Source organism: Apostichopus japonicus, chromosome 14, assembly GCF_037975245.1.
Source record: "Apostichopus japonicus isolate 1M-3 chromosome 14, ASM3797524v1, whole genome shotgun sequence".
NCBI classification, from domain to species: Eukaryota; Metazoa; Echinodermata; class Holothuroidea; order Aspidochirotida; family Stichopodidae; genus Apostichopus; species Apostichopus japonicus.
This window is the reverse complement of record NC_092574.1, coordinates 20,472,178-20,495,525: the sequence shown is the minus strand read 5'-3', so window position 1 is coordinate 20,495,525 and position 23,348 is coordinate 20,472,178. Positions and strand designations below refer to the sequence as shown.

Here is a 23,348-nt window from a genome sequence, read left to right as displayed (position 1 = left end):
GAAAATTTTATTTCAAAATTTCCTCTTGAAATTTCTCATTATTAATCTGAAAAAAAGAAAGACCTCACACCTTCCTAATAAAATCCTTGACATGCATCTAGATTCTCCAAGAAGGTTCATGCCCTACCTAAATCGGCCGAGGAACTTTGAATTTGCACAATCCACCCTGACCCCTTCCAATCCCCTACCTTAGAAATCCTGCGCATGTCATTATCCTTCGCAAAACGTATGCCATCATGTTGGCTCATATACGCAGTAATACTGTACCTTCTATTTCTGAATGTGGTCCTCCCCTCCGCCACCACCCCCCCTCACCTACCCACCCTCCCCCCCCCACACACACAGAGCAAAAACGAGTTCCCTCCGCCCATCTTAAAAGTTCTAACTAACCAGTTGATCGGAATTGTTTTAAAGATCAGTCGACTGCCAGAAGCCAATGAAAACCCACAGCAATAGAATAACAGACAAATATGATATGATATGTGATTATTGTAGGTAGATTGCTTTCTTTTTTATTGACAATTTCACAAAACATAACAAAACATTCAGGCAAATTAAAGACTATAGAATTGAGAATACTACCAAAAACAGAAATAAGTTACATACAAGGTGATACGACATTGCACATACCATATAAAGCCATCGTTATCTACAAATACTGCTCGGAAATAATCTTTGATAAACATGCAAAACGAAAAAACAAGAAGTATATATATTTTTTCTCTTCTTTTACTTCTACTAATGTCTGAACACAACTTCTGAATACTTCAAGCAAAGGATTGAATATAAACATTACATTGCCAGAACTTAAACAAATTACATGAAAGTCCCTATACGTGTAGCAAATTATTGTCTGCTTTATTTTACTATTGTGTAAGATAAATTTAAACGCACTACTCTCAGTGCTAACACCCACACACACATGCTGTAATTTATCAAAATGTATAACTTGTATAACCTATCAAATATTTGAGAAATTCACATTTATGTTGTAGAATATAAATTAAAAAAATATCAAACAGATTTCATTTTCATACATTGTAACCCAAATATTTAGATTGATCTAGAGATGAAATGACCTTCAAACAGCATTTTAATCGTTAATGTCCACAAAGTTGACAATCCTATGTACTGTATTGTGATAACAGTTATAGTAGTAATGTACTTCTAGAGATGCTGTGCATCTTCACCAAAAGCGCAATACTTCTAGTAGAATTGTACTTCTAGTGCTACTGTTCTTCTGGTAGTACTGTAAGTACTAATAGTAATACTGTTCTCCTAGTAGAACTGTACTTATAGTACTACTGTTCTTCTGGTAGCACTGAACTACTAGTACTACTCTACTACTTGTAATACTGTTGTACTAGTAGAACTGTACTAAAAGTAATACTGTTCTTCTGGTAGCATTGAACTACTAGTACTAATGTACTATTGGTAATACTGTACTACTAGTAGAACTGTACTTTGAGTACTACTGTTCTTCTGGTAGCACTGAACTACTGGTAATACTGTACTACTAGTAATACTGTATTTTATCTAAAAAATAATCTTGTTTCTATAAGTTAACCACTTCACCATTTTAACAAATCAGCTCAAAGAGATATTTTTTAATTTTCTTAAACACATTTAGTTTTTGTGCATTACTTGTTACTTTTTGAGAATAGTCCTGCCAAACTGAAGCTACTTGCTGCGTGGTGAGTATAGTCCTGTCACCAAGGAGTGTTTCTCATCTTTCTTGCTATGTGAGTAGCTTACCTACTGTTGACACAGCATCACTTTGTCTTCTTCAGTGGAGTAGTGAATCAATAGCATTATTCATCTTGGCTTGCTTTCTGTTAACAAAACAGAAGGAAATTTTACAAATCAAAATAAGAATCTCTTCTACAAAAAGAAGAAACAGCAAAATTGTAAAACATTATGACATCCTCCCTTTGGCTTCTAGTTTACTTCCAAAAATACCAAGCATTGATCTTTTTATGATTACAAATGGATTAACTTACATTAAGATTGTTATTTAGCAAGCAATAACAATAACTCCATTCGATTGTAATAAATTCATCCCCCAGACAGTTTTACTTACATTACCATGTTCAAAAGATGTAACCCTATCCCTCCCATATCATGCTCCTTCCTCTCCCCATTCCATTCTTCCCCCACCCTTCTGTTCTTTCTCCTCTCTTCCTTGCCCATCATCCCTCCCTTCTCTTCGTTCCCATCTCTGATCTTCCCTCCCCTTCCCACTACTCCTTATCTCCCAATTTCTTCCTTCTTGCCTCCCTCTCTCTCTCTCTCTCCCTCCATCACTTTTCCCCCCGTTCCATTTCTTCACTCGCCTCCTTCCAACTCTCCTGGCATCAGACCTGTCCAACCAATATCAAGATTTTAAAGATAAGACTTTTTCTGTTTTGCAACATTTCTAAAAGGTTTCCATAGCAAATCTGAGATCATGGTAACCCTTTAAATATTCTCATTCACCAAGGGAGGAAATTAAACTTAAAGGGGTGCCCTGTCCACCTCCTCAGTGAGTTCTGATTACTATAATAATAGCACATACTGTTTGGCTGTCTTTGGTCTCCCAGACGATGCCTTGGGACGTCCGCTTCTGGTTTTGGACGGTTTAAATCTCTGGTGGGCTCCTTCAGGGCTGTACACCAGATAGACGTGAGAAAGGTCGTGCTGTGCCAAATCCTTGTCCCGGTCCTGCAGGTCGTTGGGCGTCTGTTTCCTCATGTTGTTACCGGTGTAAGCCACACATTTCTGAGTCAGGCAGAAGGGGGGAAAAAACGGAAGGCGTAAAAAGGGGTTCCGAGTAGCAAAATTCTTCTGTTTTCTAACCAACGTAACCGTTTAGAGGGATACTCCGGTCTGTGGCAGATATGGATTGCTAAATGATAAATGCTAAAAGGGTCCAGCATCTTGAGATCAAACTAAATCCTCAAAGCATTTTAGTATGACCAACATATTCAAATTTGGTTGTACTTTGTGAACACATCTGGCAACAACAGAGTGAAAGGTTGTCACCAATTTAGCTGGAAATGTTTTATGGTTTGTTTTTTCTTTATATTAGTATCAAACTTATTCACAGAAAAAATAATGTCTTTGTAAAAAGTTACAATTTGATGAATTGCTAAATATGAAGAACACTGACAGTTAAACAAACATTTCAAATGTATTAGGTGACAATTATAAATTGACAAGAAAAATTACAGTATAATAGAAGAAAAAAAAACAAACTTGAGAACATTTCCCATTATGACGTCATAGACCACCTACTGTACACCAGGTAAGAATCAAGAGCTTAGCCGGTCAAAATTGGTCTCCGTTGAATCAATATCATATCTCGAGTTTGGAATCGTTTGTAATATTTGTCTTTATATTGTAATATTTTTAATATTGTAAAAATATGTAATATTTGTCTGCAACACATAGTTTGCCACCAGAATATGAAGTTTTATTAAATCGTATATCTAACCATCTAAAGCAGTGGTTCTCAAACTTTTTTAGACGAATGCCCCCTTCGACCATCTTGAACTGTCCCAATGCCCCCCTCCCCTACCCCCTCCCCTCGACCTACCGTTCATAGTCGGCCGCTCAAGCGAGCAATCAGACAGTCCAAAGATATGCATTTAGGAATTAAAAAATAGCCTACATTCCCTACAAGATGATGAATTTTCTCTAAACAATAGTTATTTTTTGTTGTTCCCAGACCCCCTGGATGCCTTATTGTGCCCTAAATCGCTGCAGTGTTGTGTCGTAATCGTCAGGGACCCCCAAATCAGTGCCAACGCCCCCCTCTCCCAGTGTACCCTGTAGTGCCCCCTGAGACTTCCCAACGCCTCAGGGGGGCGGCAGGGACCACTTTGAGAACCACTGATCTAAAGAAACAACAAAATGCTACAATCACATTAATTCATAAATTAATTGTTCTCTGACTTGGATAACATTTCTTCCAAATAATTAGACGCAGAATTCTGATCAATTATACGGATGAAACAACGTACAAACATTTTCCCTGTCAGATGATGAAAAATATGTCCGACCATTTGAGAAAGTGGAGCTGGAAATTTAAGTTTGGATGGATGTAAAATTGAGAAACAGTAAAAGCTGCATTTACCAATTGACTCCTGCTACTTATTTAATCCTATCTTTCTTCTATTCCTTATATTATCATTCCCTTTCTTCGTCTATTATATTTGCTCGTATTTTTTGTTGCTGTAAACGGACATTACTAATAAAATCTCTACTCTGTTCCTTCAGTCCTTCACCATTTTCTTTGGATTGCATCGTCTCGAAGTAAACTCAAATTTCTTCGGATATTAACATATTTATGCAGACAGTTGCAGTTGAATATAATCTCAAGTCAGTAGGTTCCTCTTCTACTTTAATCCAGGTTAACCTTGAGAAACAGACACTTTTATCCATTTTTTTTTTTATAGCCAAAACGATCGGAAGAAACCTGTCGGGTGACATTTCGAACATCCTCGAGCTCCCAATTTAAATACTTTTCGAAGACATTGCCTACCATCGTTAATGGTAATTATGTAAAGGAAGACAGTCAAGGGTGCCCCTGAATTCCAGCAGTTCAATAGCCTGAATGACTGTCATCTTCAACTGACATTCTGTTCTTCTTAAAATCTTTAACATTAAAAAGTCATACTTGTTAAGTGAGCTGCCACCCTTGAACGTTTCACCGACAGAAACACCAAAACAGACACACTTCAGTATGACCAAGAGACAGTTCTACATCCTGTAAGCATGACTGAAGTTGTGTCAATAACCTACATAAATAATCATCATGTCATTTTTTTACCTCTTCTAAATCTTTCCAAAGTTAATTCATTATTCTTTATTAATATCCTGACATTCAGGACAAAACAATCCATTATCGTCTGATATCCGATGATAAGAATACAACAATTGGACGTCATCGACTGGATTCATATCCAACGATATTAATATAGCCTCTTCTGGGCATACCGACACTTGTCGATATCCAATATATTGGTCGATATCTATTGTTAAGACTACTGTATAAAACCATAGCAGTGTGAACCACCAAATCTATAGTTTATGAATACAGCGTTAGCTAACAGCAATATTGATCGAATCCTACATCGGCAAACACAATATTTGTCACTGATTGTTCTTCAAAAGCTTTACCTACTGTAGGCTCATATAATATTCTTGTTGGTTTATAAAAAAATTGACAAATTTCAGTATAATTTTAACTTTTTTGTGCATCATTATTGGAAATTATGAAACATGACTAGTCCTGATTAAGATCTATATTGTTAAATACAGGCCTAGATTTCAAAAGTTTAACCACTTACTAAAAAAAAATACAAACTAGTGCTGGCAATCTACTAGCTGAAATTTAAATTATCCACTGGCAATTTCCTGACTTAAAATCACACATCAGTTGCTCACAGGTTTTTTTAGAGCAGCTCATAATATTTGTTGATGATGATAAGCAGTAAATACAGAGCTTATGTCAGGTAGGGAAAATACTTTGATTATCTGAAAGAACTAATTCTCGTTTGTTTATTTTCTAAACTAAGTCTCCCGGTAGAAACATGCAAGAAGAATGTTTCTGCTGGCAAATGTCAAGATCTACTCGAAAAATATTTAGCCATTAAATAGTCTTGAATTTCAAAGCCTAAAATACATCAATATGAACATTTATCAAAAAAAAAAAACACCAAAAAGAAGCTCATTTTACTATAGGTTACCTTCATAGATTACCTCTTCAATGACACGGTTAACATTTCAGATGCACGAGCAGAGAATTATATGGTACCAACTTTTGTGCGGCAGTCATTTTTCTTTTTTAATCGATTTCAATAGATACTACGTACTTTGTGTAATGTTATACATCTTGGCAATTCATGCAACAACCAGTTGACTCTGCATAGCATAACTACAGTGATAACCAACAGAATTATTCCAAGTAACTTTCATGTACATCTCCTTTTTTTTCTTTTTCTTTTAGTATAGTTTAGTACGGGTTTTTTTTTATATCGTTGCTTTTGGCTTTTACATTGTTTGCCTTTTTGGTTCTATATATTTAATATTTTGGTTTTTGTTACTATTTGTTTACATTTGTAAAGCACTTTGAGCAGCTTTGCTGATTATGCGCTACATAAATATTACTTATTATTATTATTATTACATGACAGACTAGCATGTACAAGACACACTATAAATTCAACAAAGGTGTGATTTAGGTAGAGACAGAAAATGAAAATATGAGGATGACTCATATGACAGCTGGGTACATTAAAAGAGAAACCAGGTGTAATTTTTTGTTTTTTTCTCACCAGGATCTGTTTCAAAGAAAACAATGTCACGAGATGGAGATTAAACTATTTAATAGGAGAACATTCGAGTAGGAGGCAGGACGAGAAGAAACATAAGACTTTCTTCAGGAAGTGGCAAACGATAACGGACCTATAAAATTGTTATCTCTGTGGGAAGTTTTCTTTAAAAACAGACAGCCAGACAAAGATAAAAATGTTAATTGCACATCTATAGAAGGAGAAAGATGAGATTAGGCATGAACTGGATGATGTGAGGAAGAAGGAGTTGGCAATTAAAAGATGAAAAGGAGGGTAGATAATATTCCCGAAGTGTTTGAATGGATAAATGTAAGCGACATCTCGACTAACCAGTTGCCATTCTCCAATGTCTTCATTCCAATGTACGTACTGCTCTATCATCTGTTGGAATTCTGGCGGTATGAAGCTGTCCATCGTAAGCATCTGTAGTCTTAATTCCTGACTCAGCTGACGAATATTGTCGAGTAATCCTTCCATCTCTCTCTGATGTTCCTGCTGCATGTCTGCTACCTAATATATACAACCAAAAACATCCAGAAACATCCAAAAACATCCAAAAAAAGACTGAGAGTACTTCATTGCAACACCACCAAGACCTCAAGTTTTATTCATCCCTCAAGACAAGTTATAATGTGGCAAGTTGCATTGCCTCGAGAAGTACGGTATTGCATGATACTACATGTGATGTAGTATTTCTCTGGTTAGGGTTAACCATAGGGATTAACCCTAATCATAGGGATTTCCTGGTACCACAAGATACGTCATTCATTGGGCTGTATCATGCATGATGACATTGCTCAACATATTAAACTTTGTACAAAACGGTTCTCTTGAGAAATACTGTCACATGAGGATTGGCTGGCAACACTGTATTCATATTGAATATTCATATACCATGTAATATATATATATTCAAACACAGTTCATTATTCTGCAATTTTTTTATTTAGAGATCTATATAACAAATAGAACTCACTTGCTATTAAACCAGTGAGTCGTCATCGTACGCCATTTAAATAGTGCGATGCAGAACATTTTGTGTCCACACACATTTTAATGCTAACGTTTTGTTAGTTTTGCATTTGCAAAACGATCAAATGTTATGCATGATTTTCATCGTCCATTGTCTGGTTTAAGTCGTAAGTAATTTAAGTAATTAGCAGATTATGTTTCTTCGAGCACCTTTTCATTTCTTCATTTGACTAAGTATGCTACACAAAATGCAGCTTTCAATTAACTACCTGTGTTGTTTGTAAGGTATGACTCCATGCCACATAAATACATGATAACCGATTAGTACTCATTGAATCATTATGCCACATTAAGGTTACCATGGCAACTAAAAAGCTGAGCAGTCAGAACTGTCAGTTTTTGAGCAAAATGAAACAACTGAAATAACAAATATGGCCGACAAGATGTGTAACTTTATACCGTGTTGATTTCTCTCTATATCTGCACACACTTGACGGTATATTTAATATGCTTGTGGTCTTGACCAGGGGCAGAAAATATTATATTTATCAATTAGACAATCCCGAACCCCCACCCGCCCTCCACCCCTTCTTCAAAATCTCTGGCTTCATTTCTATAAAAAATGGAAAACCAACATATCTCCCGAAGTACAAAAGAACCTTGAAACATGTTGGCTGTTTGGAGTAAAGAAAGAATGAACTATCTGCAGGCAAAGGGAAAGTTTCCAAGTCACAAAGAGGAGTAAAACCTCCCCCGAACCTCACCTCTGACTTGGCGCTCATCAACATTGTCCAGACCTTCTTCAATTTCTTGGTCTTCCCCGCTGCCTCTTCCTGCAAATTGACATATTTCTCCTCGATGTCTATCCTCTCGGCTTCTTTCTCTTCCAGTTCCCTCTTCAACGCTTCCTGTTTCTTCTGCCTCTCTTCCAGCTCTCTGGCAGATTCATCCAGCAGCTTCTCTTGATCCTCCATCTTTTGGAGTAGGTCCACCCCTCCGACGATGACCTTCTTCTCGATCGCCTGGAGTTTTTCTTCCAAGGCATTGTGTTCCTCTCTGCGCAAAGAGTGGAATATGCTTAGTTAATGCTATGCAACAGTTCTTTTCAAAACAAATGGGTTGCCTCTGCTTCGATAACTTCTCTTGCCAAATAGCTGCAAATACACTTTGACAGAGGCTGTATCTTAAGAAAGTACTCTCGGAACATGCTACACATCAGACATCGACAAACTATCCACAGATTATGTGCTGCGCATCAGTCTAGCCAACTTTGTGTATGAGCATGGAAGAAAGAGTTGTACCAGCTAAGAGCATAACTATTGAATCTCCATCAAAAATGCTTCATGATCTCAAACATGATATTGCACTGTTAACTTGGAGTGAAATTTGATGAGAAGCCCAATAAAGATAATCAAACGTATGAAACAAGCTTCCTTGAATTTGAAACTTAAAAAAGAGAGATATGCATCGTGATGAACGACCAACCAATCGATCAATTTATCATACAAACCAAAAACAAATCAATTTATCATACAAACCAATAACAAATCAATTTATCGTACAAACCAATAACAAATCAATTTATCATACAAACCAATAACAAATCAATTTATCATACAAACCAATAACAAATCAACTGTGCAGTGCAGTGTCACTTTCTGGTGCAGACCTAAACAGACTTACTTGGCTCTGTGTAGTTCACTCTCTCGTCTCTCCAACTCTACTTGGACTTTATTTTTCTCCTCCGATTCCATGTCCTTCTTCTCCTCCAAGGCTTTTCTTTCTTCGTCAATTTTCCTCTGCATTTCTTCCATCTTCTCAGTGGATAGCCCCTTGTGCCCTAAAGAACAAAAGCCACTTAAGCTAATCATCTCCTGTTATCAAACTACCAAAATGTAGAAGGTTTTACGTCATGATCATAGCATCAACACTGTAAGGATACTGGCATGTAAAGGGGTTTCACGTCAAGGTCATAGCATCAACTATACAAGGTTACTCCCATGTAAAGGGTTTCACGTCATGATCATAGCATCAACACTGTAAGGATACTGGCATGTAAAGGGGTTTCACGTCAAGGTCATGGCACAACACTACAAGGTTATCATGGGAGTAGGGAGCTCAGGGGTAAAACAAGTACACAAGTGACAATATTTTACAAATGTCATATATTACTGACAACATTGAAAAGCATAACTGATGGAGGGGAAGTGGGGGGGGGGGAATCTTCCAACATGTCCGTTACCTGTGTGTCATTAACTGTTGCTTTGAAGATTTTCGGCATGGACGGCATTTTATCTATACCTAATATGAAATCGTTCTGACTGGGGGCACTCTCTGCAGGCTATGAGAAAACAACAGCCAGGTTTTTGATTGTAACACAACAGCAACATTAGTGTATTTTGGGGGAATTTCACTTGGTATAAAATCTTCCTTTCCATTGAAGCATTCATACATTCTACTGCACTTTTTAACCATTGAATGGGATCTTAACATATTCCTTAATTAACAGGAACTTTCAACAGTTGACATTCATAATCTTTAACATGTGGTAGTTTCCATGTTATTGCAGGTTCTCTCTTTCAGTAACTAACTAAACTAAATTCACTGTTGTCCTCCTCTTAGATGACTTTTGTAACTTTTGTAATCAGACGTCCACCGCAAACTGACATAGATGGCCGTATAAATAAATCCGGGGGGATGGGGAGGGGGGAGGGGGAGGGGACTAAAATCTGTGTTTTGATAACCATTTAACCATTCAAAGAATAAACTAGTTAATTGGATATACAATGACAAAAAGTTAATGGTAAACAATCAAAATTTATCCATAAACATTTTGAACTTCCAAGGATCAGTCAAGTGAACCCCCCCCCCTCTCAATTTTTTTTTCGATGTTTCCGCTCACCTAACATGCTTACATGAAAAATCTACCTACTTTTCTACCTGCCAAAAAGCAACAAGACAAAAATTACAGGAAAAAATGCACCTAAACAACATCCCAAAGACAGCCTCTGATTATTTGTCAATGTCATATTATCCTACATGACCCAGGTACAAACTCAGTGACTTCTGAAGACCTCACCCTGATCTTGGCAAAATAAAGGGGGGGGGGTGGAACACTTTAAACGCAATACCTCCTTACTAACTGCGGAAGGTTCTGTGAATATTACCAGTGCAGGTGACAAATCGTATCCTTAAGGGGGGGTTAAATGGGTACCTGTGAGGTAACTTGTCATTGGACGCAGTATATAACTGCTGCCGACTGGAGGGATTGTCTCTGGGACAGGTTATCATTGACCAGGGGTAATATAACGTCTGTAAAGCGCTTTGAGACCTATCGCTGGTATAAAGCGCTATATAAAAAAAATTAAAAAAAAAAAAAAAAAAAGCAAAAGCAAAGATTAACTGTGTTCCCCCAGCAGTGTCTTCTCTAAATATGGTTACAAGCCCCTCCCCCCATTCCCAAACCCCTTGCCGTGCTTACACAATAGGGTACCTACTACCACAAGCACACTGTGATGAGAATTATGGGCGAGAGATTATGACTTCCAAATAGAGAACTTTTTTTTGATCAGCTCGATGGTTGTCAGTAGTTACCTTTCTTCTTCCTTCTGACGATTGTTATCTGGCCATCCTCTCCAATCACTTCCTCTTCCTCACTCTCCTCCGATCCGCTGTCCTCATCAGACCCCGATATTTCTCCTCCTAATTGGAAGAGAGTTGCAACAAAAAACAACACACTTCAGAATGATGACTACTTTACCCAGTGTAGTTTATCAAGTAAAGCATGTTTACCACATTAGTGAAATTTCTACAACTATGTAAAACAGGTGCTTGTAAATTTGTATGTATGACAAGACCCCCCTCCCCTACCCTCCCCACATCATTGATAAAGCAGTATTTTTCACCATTTCACGTTTCTTGTAGTGATGTCACAAACATGATGCCTAAACATCTTCAGAAAATTTTGGTCACTTTTTATTTTATAGAAACATTCAATTGTAACTTTGGCCTACATTGAATCAGACATATATAGGCCAAGTGGGATTTGTATGTTAATGTAGGAATTAGGAGGGAAATTGTTTGTGGTTATTAATCGGTAAGGTTTATTATCAGTGACTGACACTTGTCGAGTGAGAAGAAAAATATTTTTCTTTAATAGTCACCGAATGGAAGACTAAAATATTTACTTTTATGGGTCTAACTGTAAAGTAGCAATTGGATATACATTTTTTTGTAATTATGCCATGTAACTAAACAGCTTTCTTAAACTGAGGAACAAGATGGCAAAACAGGATATCAAGTCTTATGACTAAATTCTTTCCATTTTGCAGTGCATTACTCTACTGCTTTATTTATACTTAAAATATTGTTTTAGACAAAACTGAAAAAGGAAAGAAGAAAAAAAACGGACAACCAGCATAAAAGTAGCGACATTCCTGAATGGAACTTTTTGTTTTTTTGTTTTTTTTTGTTCACACATAAGATGAGGGACCTACAACTGGTCATTTACCCCAAGGAAAAATGAAAACAGAATAATAATAGGCTGAACTGAGAAACCTTTTGACCTTTTGTTGAGGATAAAAAAGAAATGAATAATTCTATAAGAGTAAAATAAGTTACCATCCGCAAGTTGCTTCTTAAGCTCATCAATCTCATTCTGAAACTGTCGTAACAGGGCGTCTTTGGGGTCCTCGTTGATCTTAGCTTTGTTTTTGATGTTCTTGGCTCGGTTGGCGTAGCGCAGGGTACTAATTGTTTCATCGTAATTATACTCTGCAGGCCCCATGTTTGCACACTAGAAATAAAAACGATCAATGCATTGTTGCTTCCTTTTTAATAACCACCAGTATCTACGGTCTCATACAGCGAAAAGGATGAGTATTATTTTATTGATGGACACAATATTTATGATCAATTATGATCTTTTTGGGTTTCAGAAATTTTCCCCAACACATGTCCAGAAGTAAATCAATCTGACACCACTGAAATTCTTTTTTCTTTAGAATAATAACTACTACTTGGATGCCTTTTCCAGTATAATAACAAATGCTTAAATGTCACTTCGAAATATTTCTTGATATTAAACTAGACATAGGGTTATTTTGAGTCAAATATTAAACTCGAACTTAACCAGAATGCAAAAATGCATTGTGGTTTCGATGATGTAACGTGAGCTGTTTTCTTTATGAATCTGACGTAATGTATAGTGAGGGTGTACAACATACTTGATATTAGTAATACAGTTAAAAGCAGTGTGATGTGACAAACAAATTCACAATGACACAGGCTGTCCTGCAATGACCAAACAGGCGGCCTCTTGTAATAAATGTGATGGATTCATCAACATACTAAACATGCCATCTGTCCTTGTTGAAATCTTGTGTAAAACATGGTTTTCACAATCGAACCCCTGGTGCACTCAATCGACCATTGACCTCCGCCCACAACATTAGGCTTCTTGTACTCAATGTGGTACAATTACATACTAAATATGCGATCTGTCCAAGCTTCCCTTGCGATATTATGTTAGGAAGGTGTGCTAGTATAGAAACAGGTAAAGAGGGGAGTGAAGTGAAATGTTTGGCAGTTGTTGACTTCAAATGATTTGACCTCCACCAAAAGCAATAATAGGCTCCTTTAAATCTGATATGGTTAATCTGATATGGTAAATCTACAAACCAAATATGAGTTCTGTCCCTTCTTCCAATTTCATGTATACAAGGCTTTCACGATTTGACCTGTTGTCCAAAATGACCTTCCACCAAAATCAATAGGTTTCTTGTACTCAATGTGGTACTTCTACACACCAAATATAAGGTCTTCTAATTGTTACCTTTTCGCCTTTTTGAGTGACAACCGACAAACTTTGATGGAAATCAACCTAATTGTTACTTTTTCCAGCAGTGGCAATCAAGAGTGATCTGGGCCCCTGGCAGAAATGGTTAATGCACCTCCCTCTGACAACAACATCGTCAACACGAAAAACAAAATGAGGTGGTGCTGGACCTCCCTCATTTGACAAAGTGTCAAGAGTTTTCAGATAAGACCCAAAATGTTAACACAAATCTTGTACACAAGAGTACCAAATTTCAGGGGGGAGGAGGGGGAGGAGGAGGAGACTGATGCCCCCCTCCCCACTGCTCTAGGCCCTCAAGCACTGCCAGATTGCCCAAACCTAGTGCTTTCTTGTTTTTTTCATGTCTAAAAATAGTTCAAATTTGCCACTAGCCAAACACTTCCCAATCCCATTGGATTAATACTCTATATGCAAGAGGTTAGACTTCTGCTTCGACCTGTGAAATGGAAAAAAAATTGAGGAAAATGAAATCATCTGCTAATACCATAACAGTCTTTGCATTTCCTCCCAGAGAGTCCTGTAGTAAGCGAGTCAGTTTAGAGTTTCTGTACGGTATGTGAGTACTCTTGCCGTCCACCAGCGATGAGATCACATTACCCAGCGTCGACAACGACAAGTTGATTTTTGTAGCCTCGATTAACCTCTGACCAGTCGCTCCTGTCTTGGTCTGTCGCTCAGAACCCTAGGCAAAAGGTGGCAGCCAAAAAGTTATTATTCGTTGCTGCAATTGAGGATCTCTTAATGGTTCAATGAGGTTTCTTATTACTGTAAGTGATATTGGTGTGGGCTGGATGTTGATCACCTCATAAAAATGCTGGAAGTATTATGCATCTCTAGGTCAAACCACATCCTTGTAGCATTTTGTTAGACAAAGATATCAATTTTTTTTTATCTTCAAATGTTGTGGTTTTTTTTGTGAATGCATCTGGCAACAGTAGAGTGTATAATGTCATCCTTGCGATTTCAGAAAATGGAAATGTTTTTGTTTTCTTTATAATATAACTCATTAACCCACAGAGAAGATTAAGCACAGAGAATCTTACCAGCTAAACAAACATTCCAAATGCGTCAGGTTCCGAGGATAGATCGACGAGAAGATTATAATAAGAAAGCATAGCTTTTTTGAGTACATTAGATGTTGGGTCTGTCAAAATAGGTTTCATTCAATCGACTGTATCTTGAGTTAGGGACAAGATATTGAGACTAACATTGTGGAATGTTGTTTCTTTTCCATTGAAGTGTCCAATTGTCTGCCACTCATTTGAACATCCCTTTAAGGACTAAACATAAGAATCATCCAAATCGTAACATTTGCACAAACTGAAAAATTGTTTTGTTCACTTTTCAAAACCTTTCCACAAATACAAGCATGTCATGTCATGAATTTATGTTTCTAAGACTGAGGCTGCTGTATTCTGGGGCTGCTGTATTCAAAACTGTAACGACCATCTCCTCCTGTGTGTTTCACAAGTTATAACATGACACAGATAATTCTTCTACATACCACCTCATTGTTAAAAGGGGGGATATGTTGAAAAAGCTATTTTTTCGGTTTAAGGTTTTATAACTTATATATCAAAGTATTTCTATCATAACAAGTGATAACCAATGAATGACAGGCAAAAGATTCTTTGCTGCAAAACCCACGTATGTAAGGTCAATTCCTCGTTTGACTTACGGCCAGGTCCACCATGTGCAATTTACCGACTCGTACGTGCTGTTCCTTATCGGCGCCCTCGTCGCTCCTTTCCACGGTGATAGAGAATATGGCGTGAGATCTCGAGCTGTGTTCGTTCATGAAGGTAGAACCCACCGACCCTGCGAGGGGTAAAAGTAGTTAAATATTTGTGACAAACAAAAAGGAAATCCATCTTTCAGATTTCAAGCAGTTGATTAAAATTTAAGTATTGATTTTCGATCAAAAAGCGATTAGTTTTACAAAAATGATTTTTTAAGTGATCGAAGGAATTTTGAAAACTCAGGATTTGAATTAAAACACTGATTAAAAAAAAATACAGTATGATTTATATTCCTGAATAAATGTTACTATGTATAAGAAAATGAGAGACAGAGAACTGACACAAAAGAACGAGAGAGAAATTTACTAGCGGGATTTGAAGCAGTTTAATTCTAAAACACAATTCCCAGCTGTGCAGTTCCATCTAAGATGTCTTGTCCTTAACTTAGTGGACTTCCCTTCAACACAAATATATCTTGGCCTAGGCTTACCGAACTGTGATACAAAGAATCAAGACAGGGTACGATTGTGTTGAAACAGTTACTGACGAGTAAGGCGGATCAACAGAGACTATTACCATCTTGGCCTTCATTCATTTGCACGAATCATTCAGCTGGTAAATATGACCTTGAAAGGTCTGAATATATATATATATATATAGAGAGCAGTATAATATTGTTAAAAATGATTTAATTTTTGATCCCCCCACCCCAAGTTTGGATAAATGAAACGATATATGTTGTATTTTGTGTTCCTTGTTATTTTAATTAAGTATTTATTATTAGTGGTAAGTTTATTGATAAACATTATTCTTGTTTCCTAAACCACTGTATGCAAGTAACACTATATTTGATTAACTTACTGTTCTTGTTTCCTAGAGTCATGATCCTGTCCATATCATCAGCATTGTTGACAACAAACGCAGACAGATCTTTCACATAGACACCAACATCTGGCCTTTCTTTCACCTTTCCCGCAGAAACAAACACAAAGAAATTCTTTTCAGGTTTGACATGACATGTTTAACCATTGCAAGTAAAATGAGATAGTATTGGAAATGAAATGCATAAACTTACTTATGTAAAAGTATGCAATAATTGACAGGCCTTGGAATATTTACACACCAAAAAAAACCCCCCAAAAACTAAGTTACTTGAAAAAAACAAAAAACTGACCTCTAAACGACTCTTCTGATTTTTGCCTAAAAGATCCTTCACCTCTTCATTGTAGATTTCCAGATACGAGACCCGAACTAAAAACCTGAAAGGTGGAATTAATAATATAGAAAAGTCACTAGTATTCTGTCACTACTGTCAATATTTTAAAGTTGATGGCCGGGCTTCCCCTGGTATTCATTTTGTGGGGTGGTCGCCTCTCTTTTTTTTGCAACCGCCTTGCAAAAATATTACCAACATCACTGCCTAAGTTTCAGAGAAGGAATAAACAATGATTGTTGCAGTTCAACTTTTGCCATTACATCATCTGACATTGAAAAAAACTGGCCGTGAACCCTAAATTATAGCAACAAATCAAAGTTCTTTCGTCTATTTAAAATAGCATTTTCATTTAGTTTATCTAAAATATGTGTTTATTACACAAGAAACAATGCTGTGTACAGTGATTAAACTAAAAAGAAAATACTTTATAAACTATTTGTTTTGTCCAGGTGCACGAGCAACAATGCTGTGTATAGTGATTAAACTAAAAAAAATATCGAATTTACAAAACAATTAGAGAGAGTTGCATGCCAAGCTAAAAGCTCATGGAAATGATAAAATGTTGAAATATTTATGACCATCACATTTGAGATTCCCTGTAATTAATAATTGACAATTCATGGCGCCAAAGATACGTTGGATTATAAGGTTCATATCTTATCAAGATTCTGAGAGGGCTTAGGTGATGAAATTGGGTCAATTGTTGAGAAAGGAAACACATGTGAGGTTAGAGTAACCTGTATCCATCATCTCAGTCAAGATCAACTGATACGTTTGTAAGCTAATTTATTCTATTGTTTATTGTCTATTCAAAAACAGCTGCCTGCAATCAAATCAATATTAATATGGAAAAGATTATAGTTCCCAGGGCTCAGAAAATATGTAAATTTTGTCAGCCCTGGGGTTGTGCTAGCAAATACTGTAGCTCGCAAATGCTTGGGCCACAATAACATTACGAATCAGACCCCGCCCTTGGTGTTTGGCATTAAAACGTCTTAACTTGAGTTTGAACTTCCACACGTTAACATTTGACTCTGTGCTTCACATCAGAGCCTGCACTCCTGATCACTTAACAGAAAGTTTAGATTTTCTTAACTACAAGGAAAAGACCAGAAGTAGTGTGTTGCGAAGCTATGATGAAAATGCCAACGACCATTATGTCGAATAACCTGCAGAGAAAAAAAAGGAACTTAAAGGTTACCGCTGATTCACTGTCAAACCCAAACCGAAGCACAGCTAGGGTTTGATCATCCTTCGATTCCAGTCTATAGTGGGGTGTGATCTGCGTTATAACTACAAATCAAACCCCATGCGTGAGATCTAAGGTAGGTGGGGCCAATGTCCTACCAAATCTTTTTGGGAAAATACTGAATTATCTAAGACCTCAATTCCTCAAATGATACTTATCTGTTAGTTCTAACAAGATACGTATCAAAAATTACTTTCAGATATTTCTAAACGGAACTCTAGTTCCATACGGTCTTTCTTCTGTTTATCACTTTTGAAGTACTTTGATTTATCAGTTGTCTTTACGTTGAAGTATCTTACAAAGTGATATTTGATATCGTGTAGGAAGTACAGATCAAACTTGCATTCTATTACGACAAAGTGACCGAGCAGCAGCTTAATAATACCTCACAGCCATTCGGTAAATCTTCTTAGGGTAAAAGACAATGCCAGGATTTTTAGGCAACATCATACACTGAATATGCATGACCTTGGAAATCGTTTCATAAAACGATTTGACTTCTCATTTACCGAGTCTGTGATAAAAAAAAAAATTCTTACCTTACTTGATCTCCGGCTTTGGCGATCGTGCCGAATATGTGTGCAAATGAGTTGGGAATGATTCCCCGAAGTTCTGGCTGTGCTCGAACGCCCTCCATTGTGTAGGTTTTCCCCGTACCCGTTTGTCCGTACGCAAATATGGTACCTGAGAAATAAAAAAAAAGCCACAATCTCTACTGTTTTTTCTTTGTTTTTCTTGGGCATATCAAGACATCCATGTTTTCATGAACACTGTGCAAAGAAATGTGCAAAGTAAAGTACCAGTTAATAAAGCTGTAACACTTAACATATTTTGCTTTCAATTGTACAACAATTACCTAGGCACACATCTTTGTCACATATATTGCTACTTTTTTTTTTCATTCACAATCTAAAATATGAGTATCGGATAGTTCATGTCATCAAGGCTACAAACAGACTCGCTATTCCAGGGCAAGATAATCTTTCATTTAGCCTTCTGTCTCATGGGGGGAAATTGTTCTAAAACATAGTAACAGTATGATTTTAAATTTTTTAAGTTGTCATTCCAACATCTGGAATGTTAACTTGTACTTTAATAGCAGTTTATTTGTTTACTACATGAACCACAAGAGTTCTACTTACTGTACATAACAGAAATTGATATTCTTGCTATCGATAAATTTAGGTGATATCTACACTATGGATACATATACTGTAAACTGCTCTGGATGAGGAATATTTGCAGCGCGAGTTACAATAAGTCTGTTACGCTACCAGGGAGTCTCTTTAAACCATTTCCTGTATTTTGTTGAACTACAATTACAATACCCCTGTATGCTTGTACAGTGCACACTCCACCACGGCTACTCATTTTCACTTTCAATTCCAAAAATTATTCAGCACAAACACTATGAATTTGCTGTACAGTATTTCTTTTTACTAATGGTAAGTAATGATTAGTATAAATCCATTAGCTTTTCATGAGAATTTTATAATCTGCTGCAAATATTTGCATAAATTTAGATAAATGTTGGCACTGCAGTTCTGATTGTGAACTTAAAGTCTTGATACAATCTTCTTGACAGACTAGAAGAATGTTTTCTCTTTGTTCCGTAATATTTCAAGGTGTTACATGTCTGTCTTTCTTCTGACTCAGGGAGGTGATTGCAAAGGATCAAGCAGCAAGGTTGTACATTAGTGCAAGAAAATGAAAAGTCACTGAAGGACTTGAGTAGTTTTCTAAACACACTCAGTCACTATCCATCAACTGCAGCTATGATTCTTGCTCGACTACCAACTTCCCTATTTGACAAACAACCGGTGATGCACTGCAACTTTCCTTCAGTCTCTTCTAAACATACACTCGGAATTAAATTAATCTTTTACCTCGACAGCAAAGCATCGCAGTACCTGTACAGACAAAACCTATTCTTTCATTTAATAAAAGAGATTTTTCCTTACTTTATGATACTTACCATTGTAACCTTCCATTACGGCCTCAACAATTGGCCTTGCAGTCTGGTTGTAGACGTCAGTCTGTTTGCATCCTGGTGCAAAGACAGTATCAAATGTGAACGTTTTTGGAGGCTCTCCTCTTGGTGCATCAGGGTTTGTCACTTGCACTTGACCCCTGACCTCATCAATTTTAGCGATTGCCTTGAAACCTTGTTCTTTCTCTTTGCTGTTGAGGGGCCGGCAACGGACCACTACACGCACATTATCGTCACCCCGGGACTTTCCCTGTACGTGCATTTAAGGAGATCATTGAAAATTATCAACTTGACAGATCTGAGTAATGTGTGTAACTGAAGTGTAACTTAATGTGTATGAACACTTGAACAATATACTATAATGTCTTCTACAGTAATGTACATTACTACATTATATACCAGGTGCATACAGTAGTTCACATTTGCTACAAGATGAGGTCTAACCAACTACAATTTTAACTACAATTGCTTCCTTTTAATACTTAAAATTTCTCCTAACCATACCAAGCACTCTATTGCCTTTTCTGCGCTCAAGACTACACTACCTAGAAGTCTGCATCGTATAGTCAATATAAACACCTAAATCTATTTTCAGAAAAGTTTCTTGTCATCAAGGCTTGGACAAACACCTTGGATTACTTTATACCAACATGCATCACCTTGCACAATTTACTAACATACATCAGCACTTCTTTTAGAGGAAATTTCTGCATAAAATTTGGTTTCATCAGCAAACTTGTAAGCAACAAACAACAATGGACCTAATACCGAGTCTTGAGGAACACCACTACATACCTCCTGCCAAGAAGAATTACACCCACAGACACAACAACCCTCTGCCTTTTGCATACCAAATTCTGAATCCAAGTTAACAAGTTACCTCTGGTACCCAGTCATTATTAACTTAAAGTAAACAAAAGTCGCTGATGGAATGACGTACTACTGTATGTGAAGGATTAAAGGAGAAATAAACCCTAGTTTTTTTTGCATCCATTCTTACATTTTGACAGATGGTCTTTCCAGTAAAAGCAAAAGAAAAGCATTAAAATCCCTACTTTGAGGTGAAAAAACGATTTGAATGTAGTTCATGTGTCGCACCATTTTGTTTGAATTGAGCCAGTTCCCGGATGTACCGTGACGAAAGCTAGCCTTATCGCGTATTTCAAGACAAAATCGTTGCCAATCCCTAAAATAATTAGAATTGTACTTTCAAAAATAGTAATGAATAAAATATCGATCAAACAATATCTTTTGTCTTTATTGATCTGTAAAAATGCTTAAAAAGTGTGTAAAATTTGTTATTGTAACAAGTATCAGTAGAAATATAAATTTTGGGATCTTTTCAAGGATTTGATTTTTAACATGTTTAAATTAGATTGCTTTCAACACGCATACCGTACTCAGTCCTAGCGATAGCGTTACTCACGTCCATCATTGCACTCCAATATACTGTCGAGCAAATATCTTCAAAAAAGAAAATGGAAGCCTTTTGATTGGAATCGTATCTTTTCAAACCAGAATATTCAGAGGAAGAACTGAGACATCGAGAGGAGGTGTTTGTGCAAAGAATCAGTCCGCGACTGTTGTTGATGTTGTGTCGAATTCCGTTGCTGATACGAATACCGGTTCTGCGAGCCACTGCGAAGAATGGTGTCTGTGTGCACTCTGTTCGCAATTGGAAAGCAACAAGGGGAGGGTATGCTGCTATGGATTGTTCGCGGAAAAAGCTTTGTTGAACGCAGGAGAATGTCTGACCAACAGACCTGAATTCTCCCAGATATTTTTGCAGCCAGTTCATTTAGAACTCTGTTTTGTAAATTTCTTGAGGTACAAGAAGAAGAATCCTTTTCGAAATATCTTTTTCCCTTTTCTGCTCTCTCTTCCCCTTTTCGGTTAACACAACCAAAGGCTTGGCATTCGGGCATTTTAACCGGTGAAATAAGCAAAGCAAGATGCTCGAACATAGTGTGAAAAGACTTTAACTCGTATGCAAAGCTTCATTGTTTTGAAGTTACGATGAGGCTAGCCTACGTCACTTTTGAAGCGCCCTCAATACTCAAATTAACAAAATGGCTGTTGTTCAAATGGGTAAAAAAAAATTATTGGAAAATTCGCGTAAAATTCAGGGAAACTATATTTTGCTTAGTAATTTCATAAATGGTATCAGAAAAATATCCCCTACCGCATGTACACTCCAAAAACCCAGAGTTTATTTCTCCTTTAACGCTAAGCTGCTAGAAAGAATCCTTTTGGAACATTTCTGTTCTAGTCTTGACAAAATGATGACATAATTCTGCTTCACTGCAGAATACCCCACAATTCTTAAATCTCACATATTATGACCCAGAAGTCCCTATAATAAACAATGTATTGTTGTTTTCCAAAGTCAAATAGCCATTTGTGTGTGACTGTGACAGTCTGTGAGTTCACTATTCACTGGCACAAAAAGTTACCATGCAAACTAACCATGTTTTTGGAAATATTCTTAGGCAATCAAATCTTATTTAACAGAAACTCTACCAAACAGTGTTGTTGTAATTGTGCTGCAAATTACTATAACGTTAGTCGGAGTAGCCTGTGCAGTGGTAAGGCATGGCCCTACGTCCTAAGGTTGGATGCCTAATGGAATCATCCAATTAGGTCTGGCCTAAGCCTTGTATAAATGCGTAACGTTAGGCCTATGCTTACGGACCAGCCGCCAGAAAATCAAACTCAGAATTTACCGTCATTTTACTGAGCCTTGTTAAGTTGTAAACACTTCACCAAGGTATGTCACGTGTCTTTTTATTTTACAAGGAACAGAAGGTTTGATAAGCATAAATGTGTGCTTTCATTCGAATTGATTATTTGTAGGCCTAGCATAGGTCGGTTCTGCGAGAATTCTGTCAGTGGACGCATTACAGTACAGTGTAACCAATAACAAAAAAAGAAGGAAGGAATGTACACACGAACGACCAGATTGTACATAATAGTTCCTGCTAAATATTTGGATCCTTAATCGGCTAGTATGTGCTTCAGCTGGATATAATTTTTTTTTGAAAGAGAGTGCAAAAAAAGATCAGGAGGGACATAATAAGTAACCATCAAGGATCTTATAGAAAATTGGTTTGAAAAAATGTAAATACAGAAATAAACAAATTAATATAAATAGATAATTCCCCCTTTTTTTTATATCTTTCGTTTCAAATGAACAATCAATTTCATACTTTAAATAAGAGTTTGCTTCATATTAAATAAACGATTACATCCCAACGTCATAACAATGTAACAGTTATCATCAAAATACATCTCAAAGAATCAAACCGAACTTTGGAAAAGAAATTCGCGTATCCCGAAAACGTGTCTAAGCTGCATGAAGTAATTTTTATCTTTTATTAATAATAGATTATCGGTTTTGTGTACTTTTGTACACAAAATTTTTGCAAATTTAAATTAATAGAAACAAATTATCGACGACAGGAATACCCGTATTAAATTATCATTGAAAATTGAATCGTTTCATACATAACATAACAAATTGTATGCGTAAGCTACATAAACACCGAAACAAAACAAAATATACTTCTCTGAGAAGAAGAATTGTTTATTTAATAACATAGCCTCAACTCCTAAAATAAAAGTGACCTTGCACCATCCCTTCCTCTCCCACCCCACCCCGCTACAACGACCAAAAGTCTCCCGAAACTTCGCGAAATTTCCACGTGAAGAAAATGCTCCCCCGAAGAAAAGGTGTTGTTAACTATGAAATATTATGCGCATGCCACAGAAGTAGTTGGCAGACTGGGCGGAGAAAGTTATCTTGTGTATAAGGTTAGTCAACGATGAGTAAACATGAGTTTGAGGTATTCCTCCACAGCTGTTATATTGAACAAACACTGCGAAACATATCTTCAATAGATACGCTATATTGATAATATAATGGTGGCGCCATATAAACCTAAATGGCAGAGCCGTATAAAGAGACGGCTCTGCTAAATGGTAGAGCCGTAT

General features: G+C 36.8%; 1 protein-coding gene across 1 annotated transcript; it reads right to left on the bottom strand.

Annotated features, from left to right (window-relative positions):
* Positions 1–496: 496 nt before the first annotated feature.
* Positions 497–22,268, bottom strand: LOC139979556 (kinesin-II 85 kDa subunit-like). Its single transcript, XM_071990484.1, has 14 exons — positions 22,082–22,268; positions 19,344–19,608; positions 17,908–18,052; positions 16,078–16,162; positions 15,765–15,870; positions 14,843–14,982; positions 13,649–13,846; positions 11,928–12,102; positions 10,902–11,009; positions 8,991–9,147; positions 8,072–8,363; positions 6,666–6,845; positions 2,555–2,757; positions 497–1,832 (listed from the first exon to the last, which is right to left on the bottom strand). Exons 1-14 carry the CDS (start codon positions 22,085–22,087, stop codon positions 1,787–1,789), a joined length of 2,106 nt encoding a protein of 701 aa, XP_071846585.1. The 5' UTR covers positions 22,088–22,268; the 3' UTR covers positions 497–1,786.
* Positions 22,269–23,348: the final 1,080 nt, after the last annotated feature.